Genomic DNA, 16,926 nt, shown 5'->3' with positions numbered 1-16,926 from the left:
TGAATGTTAGTTTGAATAGTTTATTCAACATTTAATTACGCATTCCAAATTATCTTCAAATATCACCAATTATTCTTAAATAACTAGTTTGTAATGATAATTTTTTTATTACTTAAGTATTGCATTATTTACAAATTATGCAAAAACAATCATAAAGCTCATTATACATGTGCTTATAAGTAGTGCCAGACAGAATCTGCAGACATTTCTGCTATTTCTGTTGGGAATTTTGTGCAAAAAAAAAAATCTGTGGATTTATGCAGAATAATTTTGGGAGTAGCATTACTAAAAACTTAATTTATTAAAAAAATAACAAAAATTTTTAACTTTTATTTAATGTTTACAATACTAATACAAATAAAACCAAAACCAATTAGAGATAATGCTTCACAGATAATGAATTAACTTTTTGCCAATGCTTAATAAACGATTCATAGAGTGTAGTTATTATAAAGTGCTACCCTATATTAAAAAATACACACAAATATATTTGACATCGAAATAATGTCATAAATCATTTTTTTCAATTATTTGTTATATTCATATAAATTAATATAAGCTAAATGCTTTTTTGATTACATATTCAAATTTTTGACGTGTATGTATGTATATGTATATATATATATATATATATATATATATATATATATATATATATTTACAGTTGAAGTCAGAATTATTAGTCCGCCTGATTTATTAGCCCCCTATTTATTTTAAAAATTAATTTCTAATAACTGATTTATTTTATCTGATGACAGTAAATAATATTTGACTAGATATTTTTCAAGATACCTCTATATAGCTTAGTGCCATTTAAAGGCTTAACTAGGTTAATTAGGTTAACCAGGCATATTAGGGTAATTAGGCAAGTTATTGTATATTTACGAATTGTTCTGTAGACTATTAAAAAAAAATTATAGCTTAAAGGGGCTAATAATATTGACCTTAAAATGGTTTCTAAAAAATTAAAAACTGATTTTATTCTAGCCAAAATAAAACAAATAAAACTTTCTCCAGAAAAAAAATATTATCAGACATACTGTGAAAATTTCTTTGCTCTGTTAAACATCATTTGGAAAATATTAAAAAAGAAAAAAAATATATAGACAGAGGGAGAAAGAGAAATAGTGTGTAAACAGGCAACAAGTGCTCAGAAAAAGGAACTAATTAAACATTACATAAAAATATTTTAAACCTTTCTTCTTGCTTTCCATCGTTTTATGTTGTAACTATTATTCAAAAATATATATATTTTTAAAGAGTCAGTAGGTGTGTCCAAACTTTTAACTGTCATCAGCAATAAAGATATCGTACAGGATCAAACTAACAGCTAGTCACCTAAAACCTGACGTAGATTTAGGTGTCTAAATATCTTAGTAGGATTTTGAGAATGTAGGTCAGGCCTTCTTTCACCACAAATAAATACTATGTGGATGTGCATAATGTGATGAGGGCTGGAGTTCTCCATTCATGCTTTTTTGTTTGTGTGTGTTTTTGCGTGAACAGATGTTTGGTAGCAGGGCTCATAATTATATCACAGAGCCTCGTTCTATGTGTCTACATCTGAAGCGCCTTAGGCTGACGACCACGAAGCAAGTTAAAGACTCTCTGCTAGAAAGAAGAACAAGTAGAGGAGGATAAAGTAAGCAAGAGAGAGAGAGAGAGACAGCGAGAGAGAGAGAGAGCAGGGGTGAAAGGGGCGTGTCTTAAGTGCCGGGACGGTGTTGGTCACCACCCAAACGCAGACCCCCACAGAACTGCTCAACCGCAGCACGGTAGGGTTGCCCTGTGCATGGTGTTTGTGGCTCTGCGTGTGTTAACCAATGGTTTTGGGTGGCAAGTCTTAGCTTGTGTGTGTCTGTACGCGACTGCATGTGTAACTAGAGTGTGCATGTGTGTGCTGTTTATTTTTATTAATACGTTTTTATGCAGATTTCTGAGTCTGATTAGTACTTTGACAAGTTTATTAAAATGTGCAAGTCCAGTTCTGCAGCTCATTTTAATCTAGTTTTAATTGAGTCTAATGTGCTGTAATAGGGGGGAAGTCTTTTATCTTGATATCTATGGCTAATAAAACTAATTCATGTTGATTATATTTCATTTGACATTCATGTTGTGTAACATTCATCAGATGTGTAATAATGAAGATTGTGGATTATTGGTTTTATCTTTTGATCCTAGTAAATGAACAAACTTGATCTTGACCTGGAGGGGGAAATGAGCCGGGATGTTTAAGATGTTCAATTTTGAGGGGGTTGATTTAGTGAGTAACGGAGAGGTTGATTTAGTGTGTGCAAGGAAAAATGGATAGAAAGTAGCTGAGAGATGCGGCAATAAATAATAAAGAAAATGGGCAGTTTGCCAAATCAGATAATCTTTGTGCAGAAACCGATCCTACGTAAAACTTGTAATTCAATGTTATCTTTTCTTCTCGCCATGCTTTAATGAGAAGGGTGTGTGGTGGCAGCTCCCAAATGGTTACATTTTGTTTTCTCATTCAATAACTGATAATACGGCATGATAAATGAACTTGCTTGTCCTTGTTCCTTTAGTTAACTTTAATTGTTCCACATTTAAAAAAATGCCTGATCATAATTTTCCTGCACATGGACTTCTTGACAATACAGCTATTACATACAAATTAATTGTATTGATAATTTGCCATGCTGCATATGCACAAACATTTGAACATTTCACCTTTTGTCTGATTTTAATAGTGCGGAACGCTTTCCACCTTCTCCACAGTCAGCATTAATACTATTTTTATTTTTTTCAAAATGTGTCTTAGAGGAACAAATGATTCACTTTGAATAAATAATAAACATGTTTGGCGGGAAAAATACCCCTGTTAATAATTATGCAATAGTAGGACAAAGACAAGCAGAGGAAAAACAGTGTTTCTCTTTTATTTTCTTTCTTGACATCTAGATCATTAGGCTGTTTTTAATAGTAGTTGCCTTAATATCTTCTCACATGCTGCACTCACCTGCTTCTAGAGAGAGAACGCTATGCAGAAACTGATGCTCTTGCTGCAAGTAAATTACCCTCTAGATTATGATTTTATTTTATTTGACAAATTCTATATAATTTATTGTTGATTATTGGTGTACTGATTGGTCCTGATCAACAAGTGTTAAATTTGTTTGACTTATTCTTTCTTTTCTATAGTCACAAATATATAGTTGTAAGTAAAGTTTAGTTTCACATAAATAAACTTAAATAAATGAACATAAATAGTATTTGGGAGAGTAAATGTTGTGCAAGTGTATATTTTATAGAATTAACATCTTTTTGTAACATTTTTTTTTTATTTGTTGTTACAATAGTGTCAGGAATTGACACATTTGACACTTTTATTTGTAGTTGCAATAGTGTCACATAAAAAAAAGAGAATAAACTGTTGCATCGGCAGCTTCCTAAGGCTTAATGTTGCTGTTTCGTGTACAGTGTTCAGTGATTTACAGCTTCAGCCCCTTGTTGTAAGGGTGTATTTAATTTAAATCTGCTGATATATTGCAGAACATGTTTTTTCTGCCAAAGATAATGCGTAATTTTTTAAGAACACTTATAAGAATGACGGGTAAACTCTAGTTAAATTCCCTCAGGCTACATTTGACCCCCCCCACCCCCCCCCCACCTTTTTTTTTGTGTGTGTGTTTTGTAGCTGAGCCTGAGCAGTATTTCCTTGTTTTGAGTTTGTTAAAACGTACAGGTTAAGGACTGGTCACACTCTCCTTGCTCTCTCCATCCCAGCCCACTCTGTTCCACCCCTTAACCCCCTTCTCCAGGCTCTCTATCCCCTCATGGGCACGATATCAGTCAGTGCAAGAGGACCACCATCTCAACCCTAACAGCAGTCCTCACCATGGATATGAAAGAGTCGATGATGATGAATCAAGAGTACGGGGGAGAGCAGCAGAAAGTGCCGGAGTCTCAAGAGAACGGCAGGCTGGTTGTGGATAGCGTTCCGGAGAAGGATCAGAAATCTGGCTCTGGGCCTGGGCAAGTCTCCAATGGTTATCGCAGTACATCTCCTCAAAGCCCCAAAGAAGGTGCGGGCACTGGGACGGACAGGGTCAATACCCCTGGAACATTTAGGACTCTGGTGGTCCAACAGACGAGCCTTGATCCACCTAGGGAGACCTGGAGCAAAAAGATGGACTTCTTGTTGTCGGTCATCGGGTATGCAGTGGACCTGGGCAATGTGTGGCGCTTTCCCTACATCTGCTACCAAAATGGAGGGGGTAAGGTCAAATGTGAAGAGGTCAGAACACTAGGCAAAAGTGCCACTTAAGCTATAGGCCGCACTTAGACAGATAAGTGTGATGGCTTTAGAGGAGCTAAACAGATACTGTGTTGCATGCCATTTAAAGAAAGACTTCCGTCTTTGAGACAAGATCAACTAGGTACTGTTTGCTTAAAAATAACAAACAGACAATGGTGAACTCTGCTGTTGTCTCCACTCTTTGTGTGATCCAGCTTGCCTCGTCAGTACAAACAGGCTTTAGTCTCCTTTCATTGGATTTGAAATAATAAAATCTTTGTAATTTCCTGTTTCACCATGCAAGGGGAGTGCATGAAAGATAGAGCTACCCGCTCAGCGCAACCAACAACCATTAATTGTGGCTCTCGAGGGTTGGACTTTCTCATATTGTTTAATAATCTGGCTCACTGCCGCTCAATCAACAGCTATCTAGTGTTCAAGTCAAAAGCACGCAAAGCTTTAATCAAGCACTGGGGGCTTGTCTGAACAAGAACATCTTGTGTATGTTAGCATCCTTTATGCCCTTTTTGTAGGTATAATAGTGCTTTCAGGATGTGTTAAAACCAATGCAATGGAATCGTGAAGTTTTAAGTTTTACTTCCTGTCTAAATCTTTGTACTTCAGGTGCCTTTCTCTTGCCGTATCTTCTGATGGCTGTGTTTGGGGGTGTGCCACTGTTCTACATGGAACTGGCTTTGGGCCAGTTTCACCGCAGTGGGTGCATCTCCATCTGGAAACACGTCTGCCCCATCTTCAAGGGTAAGACTGGTCTGCTTCACAAGACTTTAAGACTTTTAAGACAGAGGACCCAGGTTAGGGGTCAGATAGATAATGACAGACTGACATGTGCTGGGCTGATAGTACAGTCTCCCTTGACCTTCTCCTAAACTTCTTACCAATTCCGCTCTCTCTTTGTTGATAGCAGGGACTCTGTTATGGAAATTGTCACATTTACCTGGTAAAATGCCACATGCTTAAGAAACCTGATTTTATGTAAATGGAACTTTGTCCTAAATGTCACTTACTACAGAATAGACGGTGCTTTAAACGAAAGTTTTGTATTTGCATGACAAGTGTTTTATGTTCTTTTACAGGTATAGGCTTTGCCATCTGCATTATTGCACTCTACATTGCCTTCTACTATAATACCATAATGGCCTGGGCCCTCTACTATCTCCTGTCCTCTTTTCGAGCCACGTTGCCCTGGACCACCTGCAACAACCGATGGAACACTCCCAACTGCACCCACTACCTGTCCACTGACTTAAATGTCTCCTGGACCAACAACTCAATCTCTCCCGCTGAAGAGTTTTATGTGTAAGTGCATGTAAGTGCGTAAAAGTGCCAAGTCCAGGTTGAAGGGGATACTAAATGAGAACTTTGCCTCCACCAGGCTTCTTGAACCTTTGAGAGACTCTTGGGTTTGAAAGAGAATGTGTTTACTCTCTCGAAAAGACATGGGGGATTAAGTCTGTGTATACACTGCTTTAGGAGAGATTTAAAGGCTTTGTTTTTTGTTGGTTTTTTGATTGCTTTCATTTATGTGTAGTTGAGATTTCCTGTTTCGCATACAGTACTCCCTGTACTTATATAACTGTCTACTACTCATCAATCCTTTCCTATGCAGTTAGATTGACGTTCTGGCTTTTATTTTATTGTTCTTTGACAGCACTATCTCTTGATAGTACTTCTGCAACAGGGGTGCCCACTCTTGTTAATGCACTTATATAGTTCCTACAATGCTGGTCAAACACACTTTTCTGTAATTATCAAGTATGATATTAAAAAGCATATAAAAGGGCAAGCATCCAACAATTAACCAAAAAAGCATAAAGAATAATGCAAATGCTGAATCTATGGCTATGTGCAGGGAAGGAGACCAGAGGTCATTATGTGATTAGCTAAGATGTGCTTCATGTGACCAAGTTAACATAATGCATTTTCCAATGGTAAGTGATAGTCTTTCTCATCTGCCTGTATTGAGATATAACGTCTGATCTTAGGGTAGCTTGGGTTACTTGTGTTTGATCAGGGTTGATGCTGAACTTTACAAAAAGACTGATCTCCAGAAACAGCACCCATGTTCTAAAGCAGGGGTGTCCAGTCCTGCTCCTTGAAAGCCAAGCTCCTGCAGACCTTAGCTCCAACCACCTCCAACACAAGTCTGACGGTCTAGGTTAGTTAATTCATGTGTGTTTAATTATGGCTATATAACTGAACTATGCAGGACAATGGCCCTCCAGGAACAGGTTTGGACATCCCTGTACTGCTATTTTAGTGTACCTTGATAAACTGCAAACCAACTTCTTTCTTGTCCTTAGCCGGCAGGTGTTGCAGGTTCATCTATCTCCTGGTCTTCATCAACTGGGCTGGGTGAGCTGGCAGCTAGCCCTTTGTCTTTTGTTCATCTTTACTGTTGTCTACTTCAGCATCTGGAAGGGGGTCAAGACCTCTGGCAAGGTATGATGTTCTGGAAACCTCAAGGGGAAGAAATTATAAACCTTGAGTTAACCTGTTGTTTACCAATTGGACAAATAGACCTTCTGTTAAAACATTCTTTATGACTCTCTCTGATAGGTAGTTTGGGTAACGGCTACCTTCCCGTACCTGGTGTTGCTGATCCTGTTGATAAGAGGGGCCACCCTGCCAGGAGCATGGAGAGGAGTTGTCTTCTACCTGAAACCTGATTGGAAAAAACTTCTAACCACTACAGTGAGTGGAAACTAAATCAACCATTTAGAATTGTAAGATATTTCACAATCTGTTTGGGTTGCTGTGACTGTCTTCCTCCTGTAAAACACGTATTTCTTGCCTTCTGTCAGGTATGATATGGATGAATGAAAATCTTTACAGACAAATCACTCTATCTGTGTTTTTTTTTTCAGGTTTGGCTTGATGCAGCTGCACAGATCTTCTTTTCTCTGGGTCCAGGCTTTGGTGTTCTCCTGGCCTTTGCCAGCTACAATCCCTTTCATAACAACTGCTACAAGTACACCTGGCTCACATTCATACCTCTGTCATTTTCTTTTATCCGATCTGAAGTTATGTTATCACAAACTTTAGCTTAAAATATGATCTTTATTCACTCTGCTCTGTTGTTGTTTTTCCTCCTTGAATCTTTTTGCCTGTTTCTATTAAGTTTTGACAACTTGAACCCACATATATTAATACGTCTTAACATTTAAATATTGTTAACACTAATATATTAATAGTTGTATTTGCTATCATTAAAATGTTATTTATTTTAACTTTCCCTGAAAGTGCCACTGAAGTGTGTTGAAGCATGCAGCTTTATTCGGTGTCTTGACTTTCCAGTGGAATAGGTAGTTAGGGTGTGACATGTTAAATGGGTTCTCTTCTTTTAAAGGGCTATGAAACCTCCCTGTCTCAGCAGGGTGTTTTTACACCTCTAGTTTAAAAAAAGTCAGGAAATGGGTGATAGCAACTCTGTTTAGGTGGGAGTGTCAAGTGGCGAAAGAGGAAAGGGATTGCATTAAAATGGGAGTTTCTGTTCGAGCACACGCTAATTTTTACAGAGCACTTTCATTCAGGAACTTTTCATGCATGCCCCCACATAAAAAACAAGATACTGGATGCGAGGAACTACTGGTAGAGTGTAGTTTTAATGTAATGTTTGATACCGCACTACGAATAGGAACAAAAAAAAACATTTCTCAATAACTTAGATGCATTCGGTAAGTAGTGTCAGAAAGCCGTGTGTGTATAGACTATCTTGTCACAAAATGCGGCAAAAATTCTACACGCTGGTAATAATTTGATTAAGGTCTTTACGTGTTTACACTCATAGAACAGCATTTACGGCGGATCTTTCAGTCCACAATATTGTAACTATATTAATGTACTGCAAACTTAGTAACTTTGTTAGTAAGGTATGTCTTAAAAAACTGAAAGAGTACTGCTGATGACACAAACTAACTGTGGCATCTGAATAAAGATAAACAAAGAACACTGATCACACACTTACCAAATCTGTAGAGACAGGGCAATAAACACAAACTGGAAACGCATCTTTTTTTAAAAGAAGATGAGTGGCAAATCCGGATTTCTCCATTTTCAGATGTAAAAAGCTCTCGGGTAAAAAAGGTTCCTAACAAACGTATTTTTGTTGCATGTTAGCAGAACACTGTAATCCACACGTGAGTCCAGCTGTGCTTTCATAGCAGAGAATTGAAAATAAAACCTTTGTTGCAGCATATTTATAAACACAACACTGATGACAACACTGACGATCTCTGCCATCTGAACACTGTAACAGGAAAAAACAAGTCTTCGAAGCTATCTTGCTTATTAATGAAGTTCCATTCCATTCACAATAGAACACGCTGATTGGTCCGAAACCAAGTCTTTCTCATGAATTAATACTGAAAGATCAAAGACGTCACGTTGTACTCGCCTGTACAGACATCCAGTCTACATGCTGGAATTTACACAAGAATCTCATCTCTGTGACGCAGCTTCAAAATTTCTTTTCAAACTGGAAGAACGAATTTGCTTGAAATAACGCAAAAAACAACCAACTTTCTTTTTTTTTGTGAAATATATATGTGTCCTAATAATTTTAGCAGAGTGGGACACATATACGAGCATCTCAAAAAAATGTGTTTGGGTGTTTTGTGACCCTTTAAAAAAATAGCTGAATCTTTACATTTCATCTGTCATCCTGCATAGACGGCATGTCTGCATTTTATTTAAACATTTATATAATGTGACTTCTTTATATTAAACATCAAACTCTTAATACTAGAATACATTCTTTTAATAATATTGAATATATTTAGTTTGTTAAATGTGCCGCAAGATACATTTTGTGGTCTGGCCTGACAGATGGTCATCTCTGTGCTGTTGTGTCTGCTCTGGACCAGAATTGTGCAGAATAAGAGAATACTTGTATTTTCCAAATGCAAATCTTGTTATTATATACTAGCATAAGGATAACCTAAAGAATTTTACTACAAGTATATTACACTGCTCTTTACAGCACGGTTCAGACTACAGCCAAAAGATGAGTGCAGTTACCACTCTAAGCTGCTTTAGAATGAACAGTTGGGAAATAAATTATGCAGACTTACTTTGGAACCAGAATATCACCAACCGCTCGAAACATCATGACAATGCCCTAGCAACCACGCTATAAAAATTCCCTGGCCAATTGAATAAAAAAATACCAATATTGAAAACTTTTCTGTCATGTTAAAAATCCTTAATTAATGTATCTGTGTCTCTTTGATTTGCAGGGATGCTTTGATCACAAGCTCGGTTAACTGTTTGACCAGTTTCCTGTCAGGCTTTGTGATTTTCACCGTACTGGGATACATGGCAGAGATGCGCCAACAAGGAGTGGAGACTGTAGCCAAGGATGCTGGTGAGCCATATTTTTTTTAATCCTTTCTTTATGGGTCTTTTCCTATCAAATTATTTCTAATTATTATTTTTTTAATTCTAAGGTCCCAGTCTGCTCTTCATCATCTATGCTGAGGCTATTGCCAATATGCCAGCTGCAACATTCTTCGCCATCATATTCTTTCTCATGATAATTATGCTGGGGCTGGACAGCACGGTCAGTCTTTCCTTCTGTCTTTCTTGAAATACTACCCAATGACCTTAATGAATGAGTTTTTCCTTTTGTTTACTCAGCTCACTGTCTCTGGATGTAGCACAATGTATTCTCAACAGTGTTTCATTACATTATGTCTTCAGCTTGCATACTTAACCCATTCCCGTCCCTCTGTTGACCTCACACACAATGAAGTTACACTACAGTCTGCAAAAGACATAACTCCATATGTAGTCTATTTCTGCTTCATTATCATGTTTGTCCCTGTCAGAAGCCACTGAGTTAGTGCTTGCTCTACCTTAAGGAGCATTATTTGGATTAAACATTGCACTGGTTCAGTGGGTCTTTGACCTACTTTTCTGTCATCCCCTGCCTCTTGCTGCAGTTTGCAGGTCTGGAAGGGGTAATTACAGCCATGTTGGACGAGTTCCCCCACCTGTTGGCCAGGAGGAGAGAATGGTTTGTGCTTGGCCTGGTGTGTGTCTGTTATTTGGGTGCCCTCTCCACTCTAACCTACGTGAGTGTTGTTTTGCTTTGGAAGATTTTCCTAAAGGCTTTAAACATTATCCAGAGACATCATTTGGAAATTTACCAAAATAATATGCCGTTTTACAAACTCTGCACATTATTATCATTCTTTTTAATACTGAGGTAATGTGTTTGTAGGGAGGTGCGTTTGTTGTTAAACTATTTGAGGAGTACGCCACAGGCCCCGCTGTTATCACCGTTGTCTTCCTTGAGGTTATTGCTGTTTCCTGGTTCTATGGTATGTATTGGAATCCAGTTAAGTCATCTTAAATATCACTTTAACTTCATTTTATTGTGCCACTGGTCTTCATGCTGGTTTGATAAAGCAAACAAACTTATCTGTAGTTTCTTAATAAACTGTCTAGACGAGATCCTCCCTTAGAGACCTTTGGGATTGTATGATAAGTCATATTCCCTCAGCTGCCTCAAAAATCTTCAAGACTTCAAAATAATTATGAGCATCGCTGTTGAACTTCCTAGCATGTGTCATTTATATTTCTTTTGGCCTCTCCACTCTTTAGCTTAATTCCCATGAGGGTCTATGAAAATCTGATTTTCAGCCATCGCTGCAGGGAGAGTCAAAATGTGCAAGCATAAAACTGTTTAGCCACTTCTGTTGCTTTATACTCTACTATTGTCCATCTGTTCTTTCTTATTCACCCAGCGTCTATAAGTCCCAAGGTTTTATCCTGTGCTTCAATAGTTTGCTAATCTGATATGCCGCTTCAGGCATTGTGCTCTAAGTGTGTTTGTGAAATGTATGCAGGGACAACACGTTTCTGCAATGATGTACAGCTGATGCTTGGCTTCGCCCCTGGTCTGTTCTGGAGGGTCTGCTGGATAGCCATCTGTCCTTGCTTCCTATTGGTCAGTCTATTACATACATAATTTATGCCTTAAGTAATTTACCAAGCATTTTGCTTTCAGTGTATATGTTTTATTTATTTATGTATTCCCTTGCATTCACACCCATGATTTTGGTATACACTTTGTTGTTTGAGCTAAAAAGTAAAAATCTGAAAGTTTTGGGTTTCTTAAAAAAAAAGTAATTTTTTACTACTCTCACGACATTCCAAACCAAAACCTTATAACTTTCTTTTACAGAACATCATATTTTTAATACTTTTTTTTAGCATTTCTATTTAAGTTACCACTTTTTTATGATTACTTGTTCCAAAGTTAGTCATAGATGTTTACAAGTTGCGCATATGATGCCAACATTTCAATTTAGAGGAGAACTATCCCTTTAATCTCTTAAATAAACTTTAGATGTGCTTCAGGCATCTGTCCTAGGCAGATCTCAGCATGTTCACTATGCAAATACAGTTTTGTGAAAGGACATTTTTGTTTTTCCCTCATTGTCTCATGGCTGTAGTTCATTATTGTGAGTTTCCTGGCATTCCCTCCTGAAGTGAAGCTGTTTGATTACCTGTACCCTTTCTGGACCACGGTCCTTGGTTACTGTATTGGAGTCTCTTCCTTCATCTGTGTGCCTTCCTACATGGTCTACCATCTGGTCACCACTAAAGGGACCTTCCAACAGGTGAGCCTTGACAGACAAAAACATCAAAACACATACATTACTGTATCTTGTCAAGTCGAGATAAGCAAGACAGACATAATAATAACACTTAAATACATTACGACAGCACAAACACAATTATGCTGCAAGGCAGCAGCTTGATCATGTTGTGAACTTAGTTTGAGACATGAAGATGGACATCAAAGGGCGTCAAAGCACGTGCATTCAGTAACACTGAGAGTGTTTTGTTGGCAGATGCCGAAAAACTAGACAAGATTGATATTTTTTGATTCTGTGATGCAACTGATAGCATGGAAGCTTGTTTCTGATTCTGATACAACTTAAAAATCGCATTTGCAGCTTTTTATCTCACGATTCAGACTTCAAATTTCACAAGCCTGATTTTTTAATCAACTAAATCTGAATAGCGATATGTAAACCTGTGAGGAAAAGAATTGAATTGAAAGATGTAAACTTAGATTTCTGAGGAAAAAGTTAGGATTGTAAGATATGAACTCACATTTCTGAGGAAAGTCTGAATTGTAAAATACAGTAAGTTAGAATATTAAAAAATAAAGACATCCGAGTAAAATGTCAGAACTGCCATATATGAACTTGAAAAAAAAAAGTCAGAATTGCGAGAATTCAGAGGAAAACATTTAAATTTTAAGAGATAAACTGAGTTCAATGTCAGATTTTTAAGATAAACTAAAAACAATAGATGTAAATCCTACAATTCTAAGGTTAAAGTCACAAATACATGAATTCTGATGTATAAACTCCTAACTCTGAGAGAAAATGTAAGATAACTGTAAGATAAGAAGCCATTTTTTTATCCCTTGGCAGAAACAAGCTTCCATCCTGCAGTATCAATAACCTTTAGCATGTCAGGTTTCAGCTGAGTAATTATGTGTCTCACAGAGTTGAGTCTTAGCTCACAGCTGTTTATTATTTCGCTGTGAAAGAGTTTCAACACAACACTTTATTATGAAATCCTTTGATTCATTTATCATAATCTCCAAGACACTTCTTTGAAGCTGAGCACTGTAAATCCCTTCTGTAGCTTAAATATTTTCATAGTTCATAATGTAAATCCTTTGTGTCATGCTGTACCACTCCAAAAATTTTACTGCTTACCCCCATAGCGTCTGCTAAAGGGTATTACCCCCGAGGCTCCAGGCTCCAGTGGCCCTCAGAGAGACACAATTGTCATTACCAACGCCGTGTGATGCATTTGGTCCTCTGCTGGACATGTAGCACAAACACAGGGGACCCGTGGCCCCTTTAAGAGCCCCGGCCGACCTCCCTTCACACCTCACCCAAAAGGAGTCTGCTACCTGTATTGTGTGACGGTGAGGCCAGGTCTCCAAATACAGCCGTTGCTTCATTTGTATTTTTTGCCATCCACTATTTTTAAATAGATGTACACTACCGTTCAAGTTAGGGATCAGTAAGATCAAATCAGTACATTAGAATGATTTCTGAACACTGCTGTAAATTCAGCCTTTCCATCACAGGAATAAGTTACATTTTAAATTACATAAAAAAAAATTTATTGCAATAATGTTTGACAATATTCCTGTGCTGTTGGTTAAATAAATGTTGAGGCATTTTAAAAATCATACCGACCCTAGTCTTTTGAACGTTAGTGTATAGCTGTTCATTGAAGTTCAGTTTACTTTATGAAGATATACAGTTTTTAAGGGGTTGTTTTTCTACAATCATTTGTTTAAATACTATCTAAATATATAAAGATTGTTATGGTTTTGTGACCACTTACAAGTATATTTTGAAACGACATGCATTTGCATAAGGCCAAAAATTACTATGTGTTTATTTAGTTTCTTTATTGTTGTGACAGCAATTCAAAGAAGCTGTTTGTGGATGAGGGACTGAATCCATCAATACTTGTGAACATACTGTCTTTTTTCCTTTATTTTATTTTTTAAGATGTGGTAAATATAATTTTTTTTTTACATTTCAGATGTGGGAAGGGTAAATGTTGGACTGTTACAGAGAGAAATATTTTTTATGACAGAAGCAAGGACCAAATCATTTTATTCAGTTTGTTTTATTGCACAGGTGTGTTTGTGTGTGTGTGAGTGAATGTGTGTGCATCTTTGATCACCATGCCAATAGATATATATGTAACAGATTTGAAGTGTTTAGCCTACTTTTGGAGGATATGATCTGACTGTTGGGCATATGTGTATTTATTTGTAGGACATTTGTGGCATTTAATTCACATAATGCTTTTTTGCAACTGGAACTCTTTGTCTGCCTACCCAGTTACCACTGACATGTAGCATTTACAGGGATGGGACCAAATGTAAAAGTATAAGAGTTGTTCTTTGAATCAACCACTTGCAAACTTCTCATTAGCCCCTTTTACAGACAAATCTAAAAAGTAAATTACTTTTCAGTAAACACAATTGTGCTTTTCATATAGGCAAGTGTTCTTTTTTTAATGTTAATATAACATTCAGAAGTACAATACAGAAACTTTGTGATGTCAGTCTTTGCAAAATTACCTTCATACACTGCGCTGTTTTCTTCATCCATTTGGATAAGAAATATGGAATGTGATCAAGACCAAAAATCGTCAACTGAAATTGTCAGTGCTGTTAAACTGCATATTTACAGTTGAAATCAGAATTATTTGCTTCCCCTATGATTTTTTTTCTTTTTTAAATATTTACCCAATTATGTTTAACAGAGCAAGAAGATTTTCACAGTATGTCTGATAATATTTTTCCTACTGGAAAAGTCTTGTTTTATTTTGGCTAGAATAAAAGCAGTTTTTAATATTTAAAAAAACATTTTTAGGTCAAAATTATTATCCCCTTTAAGCTATATTTGTTTTCGATAGTGTACAGAACAAACCATCATTATACAATAACTTGCCTAATTGCTCTAACTTCCCTAGATAAGCTAATTAACCTAGTTGAGCCTTTAAATGTCACTTTCAAATGTATAGAAGTGTCTTGAAAAATATCTAGTCAAATATTATTTAATGTCATTATGGCAAAGATAAAATAAATCAGTTATTAGAAACGAGTTATTAAAACTATTATGTTTAGAAATGTGCTGAAAAAATCTTGTCTGTTAAACAGAAATTGGGGAAAAAGAAACAGCGGGGCTAATAATTCAGGGGGTGTAATAATTCTGACCTCAACTGTATTTGGATGAAACATGTGGAAGGTGATTAGGGCCAATGTCTTTAAATTATATGCATTAAATAAGCATAAAACTAAGCATATAAACATAAACGCGCAGTTTGGCATAATCAAATACTGTTGTGTTTTATATTGTATGGGCATATGTTGACACAATGGCATGTTTAGATACATGTGCACCAACATCAGATGTTGTAACTGTATACTAAGTAAATATAAGACATCAAATCACCTTAAAAATTGGCACCTCAACATAGTCAAACTGTATGTCTACTCATACATAATAAACAATCACATACAAAACAGCCGCTTTATCACTGTGAAGCTCATCGATGCCAAAAGTTTTTAAACAAAACTTGACATTTTATTATCAACATTCACATTTTGACTATTTTAATTAGTCAAACGCAACAATAACCAATGAAGTTTCTGTATTTGAGGGCATATTTGCATATATGACATGATGGTATGATGTGATGTTATGTAGACAAACACACATGTACATTATGTAGACGTATGAAGAGTATAAAAAAAGGCCACACGTCTTTCACCTAAACATAAACTGATTAATTAATGGTTTAAGTTATATTTTAATGACCTGTAAAGACTCTATGTGTGAAAGGGGCTAACATCAAGAGGGGCTTGAGCATTTGTTTTTACATATTTATTTTTACACTAAGTAGCAGAAACCAAATATGTGCTTGTTTTAAACGCTTCAGCCTCGATTCTCAAGCCTTTTTTTTCTCATAAAAAATGGTGTGACTGGACATCTAAGTATGTGCATGTGTATTTTGTGAGTCTTGCTGTTTGTGCGGTCTGTGCTCGTTGAATTTGTAGAATGGGAAATGTGAGGACGTTGATTTTCCCTGTCAAACTGACTGTTTGAGCTGTACTTTGAGGTAGAGATAAATAAGCCATGGTCAGTTCTGTCAGAGTGAGTGAGTGTGTGTGTGCATGAATTTGACTTGAGTCTATATTGTGCGTCTGTATGTGTGTGTGTGTGTGTGTGTGAGTGTGTAAGGTTGTATGTGTGTGCTTAAGTCCAGTGCTGATTTTTCCTCTTCTTTCTCAACAGTTTACTCTTCTGTCTATCAAAGTATTGAAAATCTATTGTACTTTATAAAGTCTAACTATGATCTATGTACGTCTCCAAGACTGTTAACAGAAAATATGTATAGGACAAAGACATATATGAATTATTAGAGATATAAAATAAAGGTATATGTATTAATAATGGATGTGTGTCTTTACTGATTATGGATTTCTATAATTTTTTTTACATTTCTATTTGTAGTTTTTTAGCATTAAATTATATATTTGACTTCAATAAATCTTAAACATGAAGTTTCCCTCACAAACTAAATTTTTTTTAGCTTAAAGCCCTTTAACAGGCATCATAACCACCTGGTTGACCTTTTACCAATAGGTTATCGTTATTATTTGAATTGCTTGTTACTTTTTTCATCAGAGTTGTGTCAGTATATTATTCAATACAAAAAAATGTGGGCCAAAAAAAATTATTTTCAAGGAGTGCACGTTGAAGGGTTAACCTGCGGTCACACTAGAGCCTGATCTATTTGAGTTTGAATTCTGTCGTACGCCACTGCAAAAAAAACGGCAGGATAAAACAAGATGATTAGACATTGAGAAAGCAAGATATTGCTCCATATTTAAAATTTCTGTACAGAAAGGCTACGTTTTGATCTTCAGTTGGTCTCATGCAATTATGTGATGCGATTTAACAAGTCAGAGTTTACCAAGCTTGAACTTTAGAAGCTTGCATTTCCGGTCTGCCACGTTCACATGCGTATAAATGAAAGTCTATGGGGTGAAAAGTGCAGTGTGACCACAGCTTTATTCC

At 36.4% G+C, this 16,926-nt stretch overlaps 2 protein-coding genes across 8 annotated transcripts in view; both read left to right on the top strand.

The window, feature by feature from the left end:
- The window catches only part of blmh (bleomycin hydrolase), a 60,065-nt gene extending 55,821 nt beyond the window's left edge, over positions 1-4,244 (top strand). For 3 of the 5 annotated variants that reach the window (XR_015508378.1, XR_015508377.1, XR_015508382.1), the window contains one exon: positions 1,507-1,775. The gene's annotated coding sequence lies outside the window, so the exon portion shown is untranslated. Of the gene's footprint in view, positions 1-1,506; positions 1,776-3,788 lie in introns of those variants that run through there. The other 2 variants (XR_015508381.1, XR_015508383.1) reach the window with 2 other exon arrangements.
- slc6a4a (solute carrier family 6 member 4a) lies at positions 1,744-16,299 on the top strand. 3 transcript variants are annotated; one of them, XR_015508788.1, is made up of 15 exons: positions 1,744-1,775; positions 3,754-4,244; positions 4,889-5,023; positions 5,359-5,581; positions 6,586-6,724; positions 6,842-6,976; positions 7,150-7,253; positions 9,520-9,647; positions 9,730-9,842; positions 10,225-10,356; positions 10,506-10,605; positions 11,134-11,234; positions 11,743-11,910; positions 13,035-13,241; positions 13,874-16,299. XR_015508788.1 is itself a non-coding variant. In XM_087283282.1 (14 exons), the coding sequence occupies exons 2-14, from the start codon at positions 3,866-3,868 to the stop codon at positions 13,116-13,118; spliced, it is 1,941 nt and encodes a 646-aa protein (XP_087139408.1). In that variant the 5' UTR covers positions 1,744-1,775; positions 3,754-3,865; the 3' UTR covers positions 13,119-16,299.
- The last annotated feature ends 627 nt before the right edge of the window (positions 16,300-16,926 follow it).

Source organism: Danio rerio, chromosome 15 (assembly GCF_052040795.2).
Source record: "Danio rerio strain M-AB ecotype USA chromosome 15, GRCz13ab, whole genome shotgun sequence".
Classification (NCBI taxonomy): domain Eukaryota; kingdom Metazoa; phylum Chordata; class Actinopteri; order Cypriniformes; family Danionidae; genus Danio; species Danio rerio.
The sequence above is the reverse complement of the archived record's forward strand: the minus strand, read 5'-3'. Positions and strand labels throughout refer to the sequence as shown.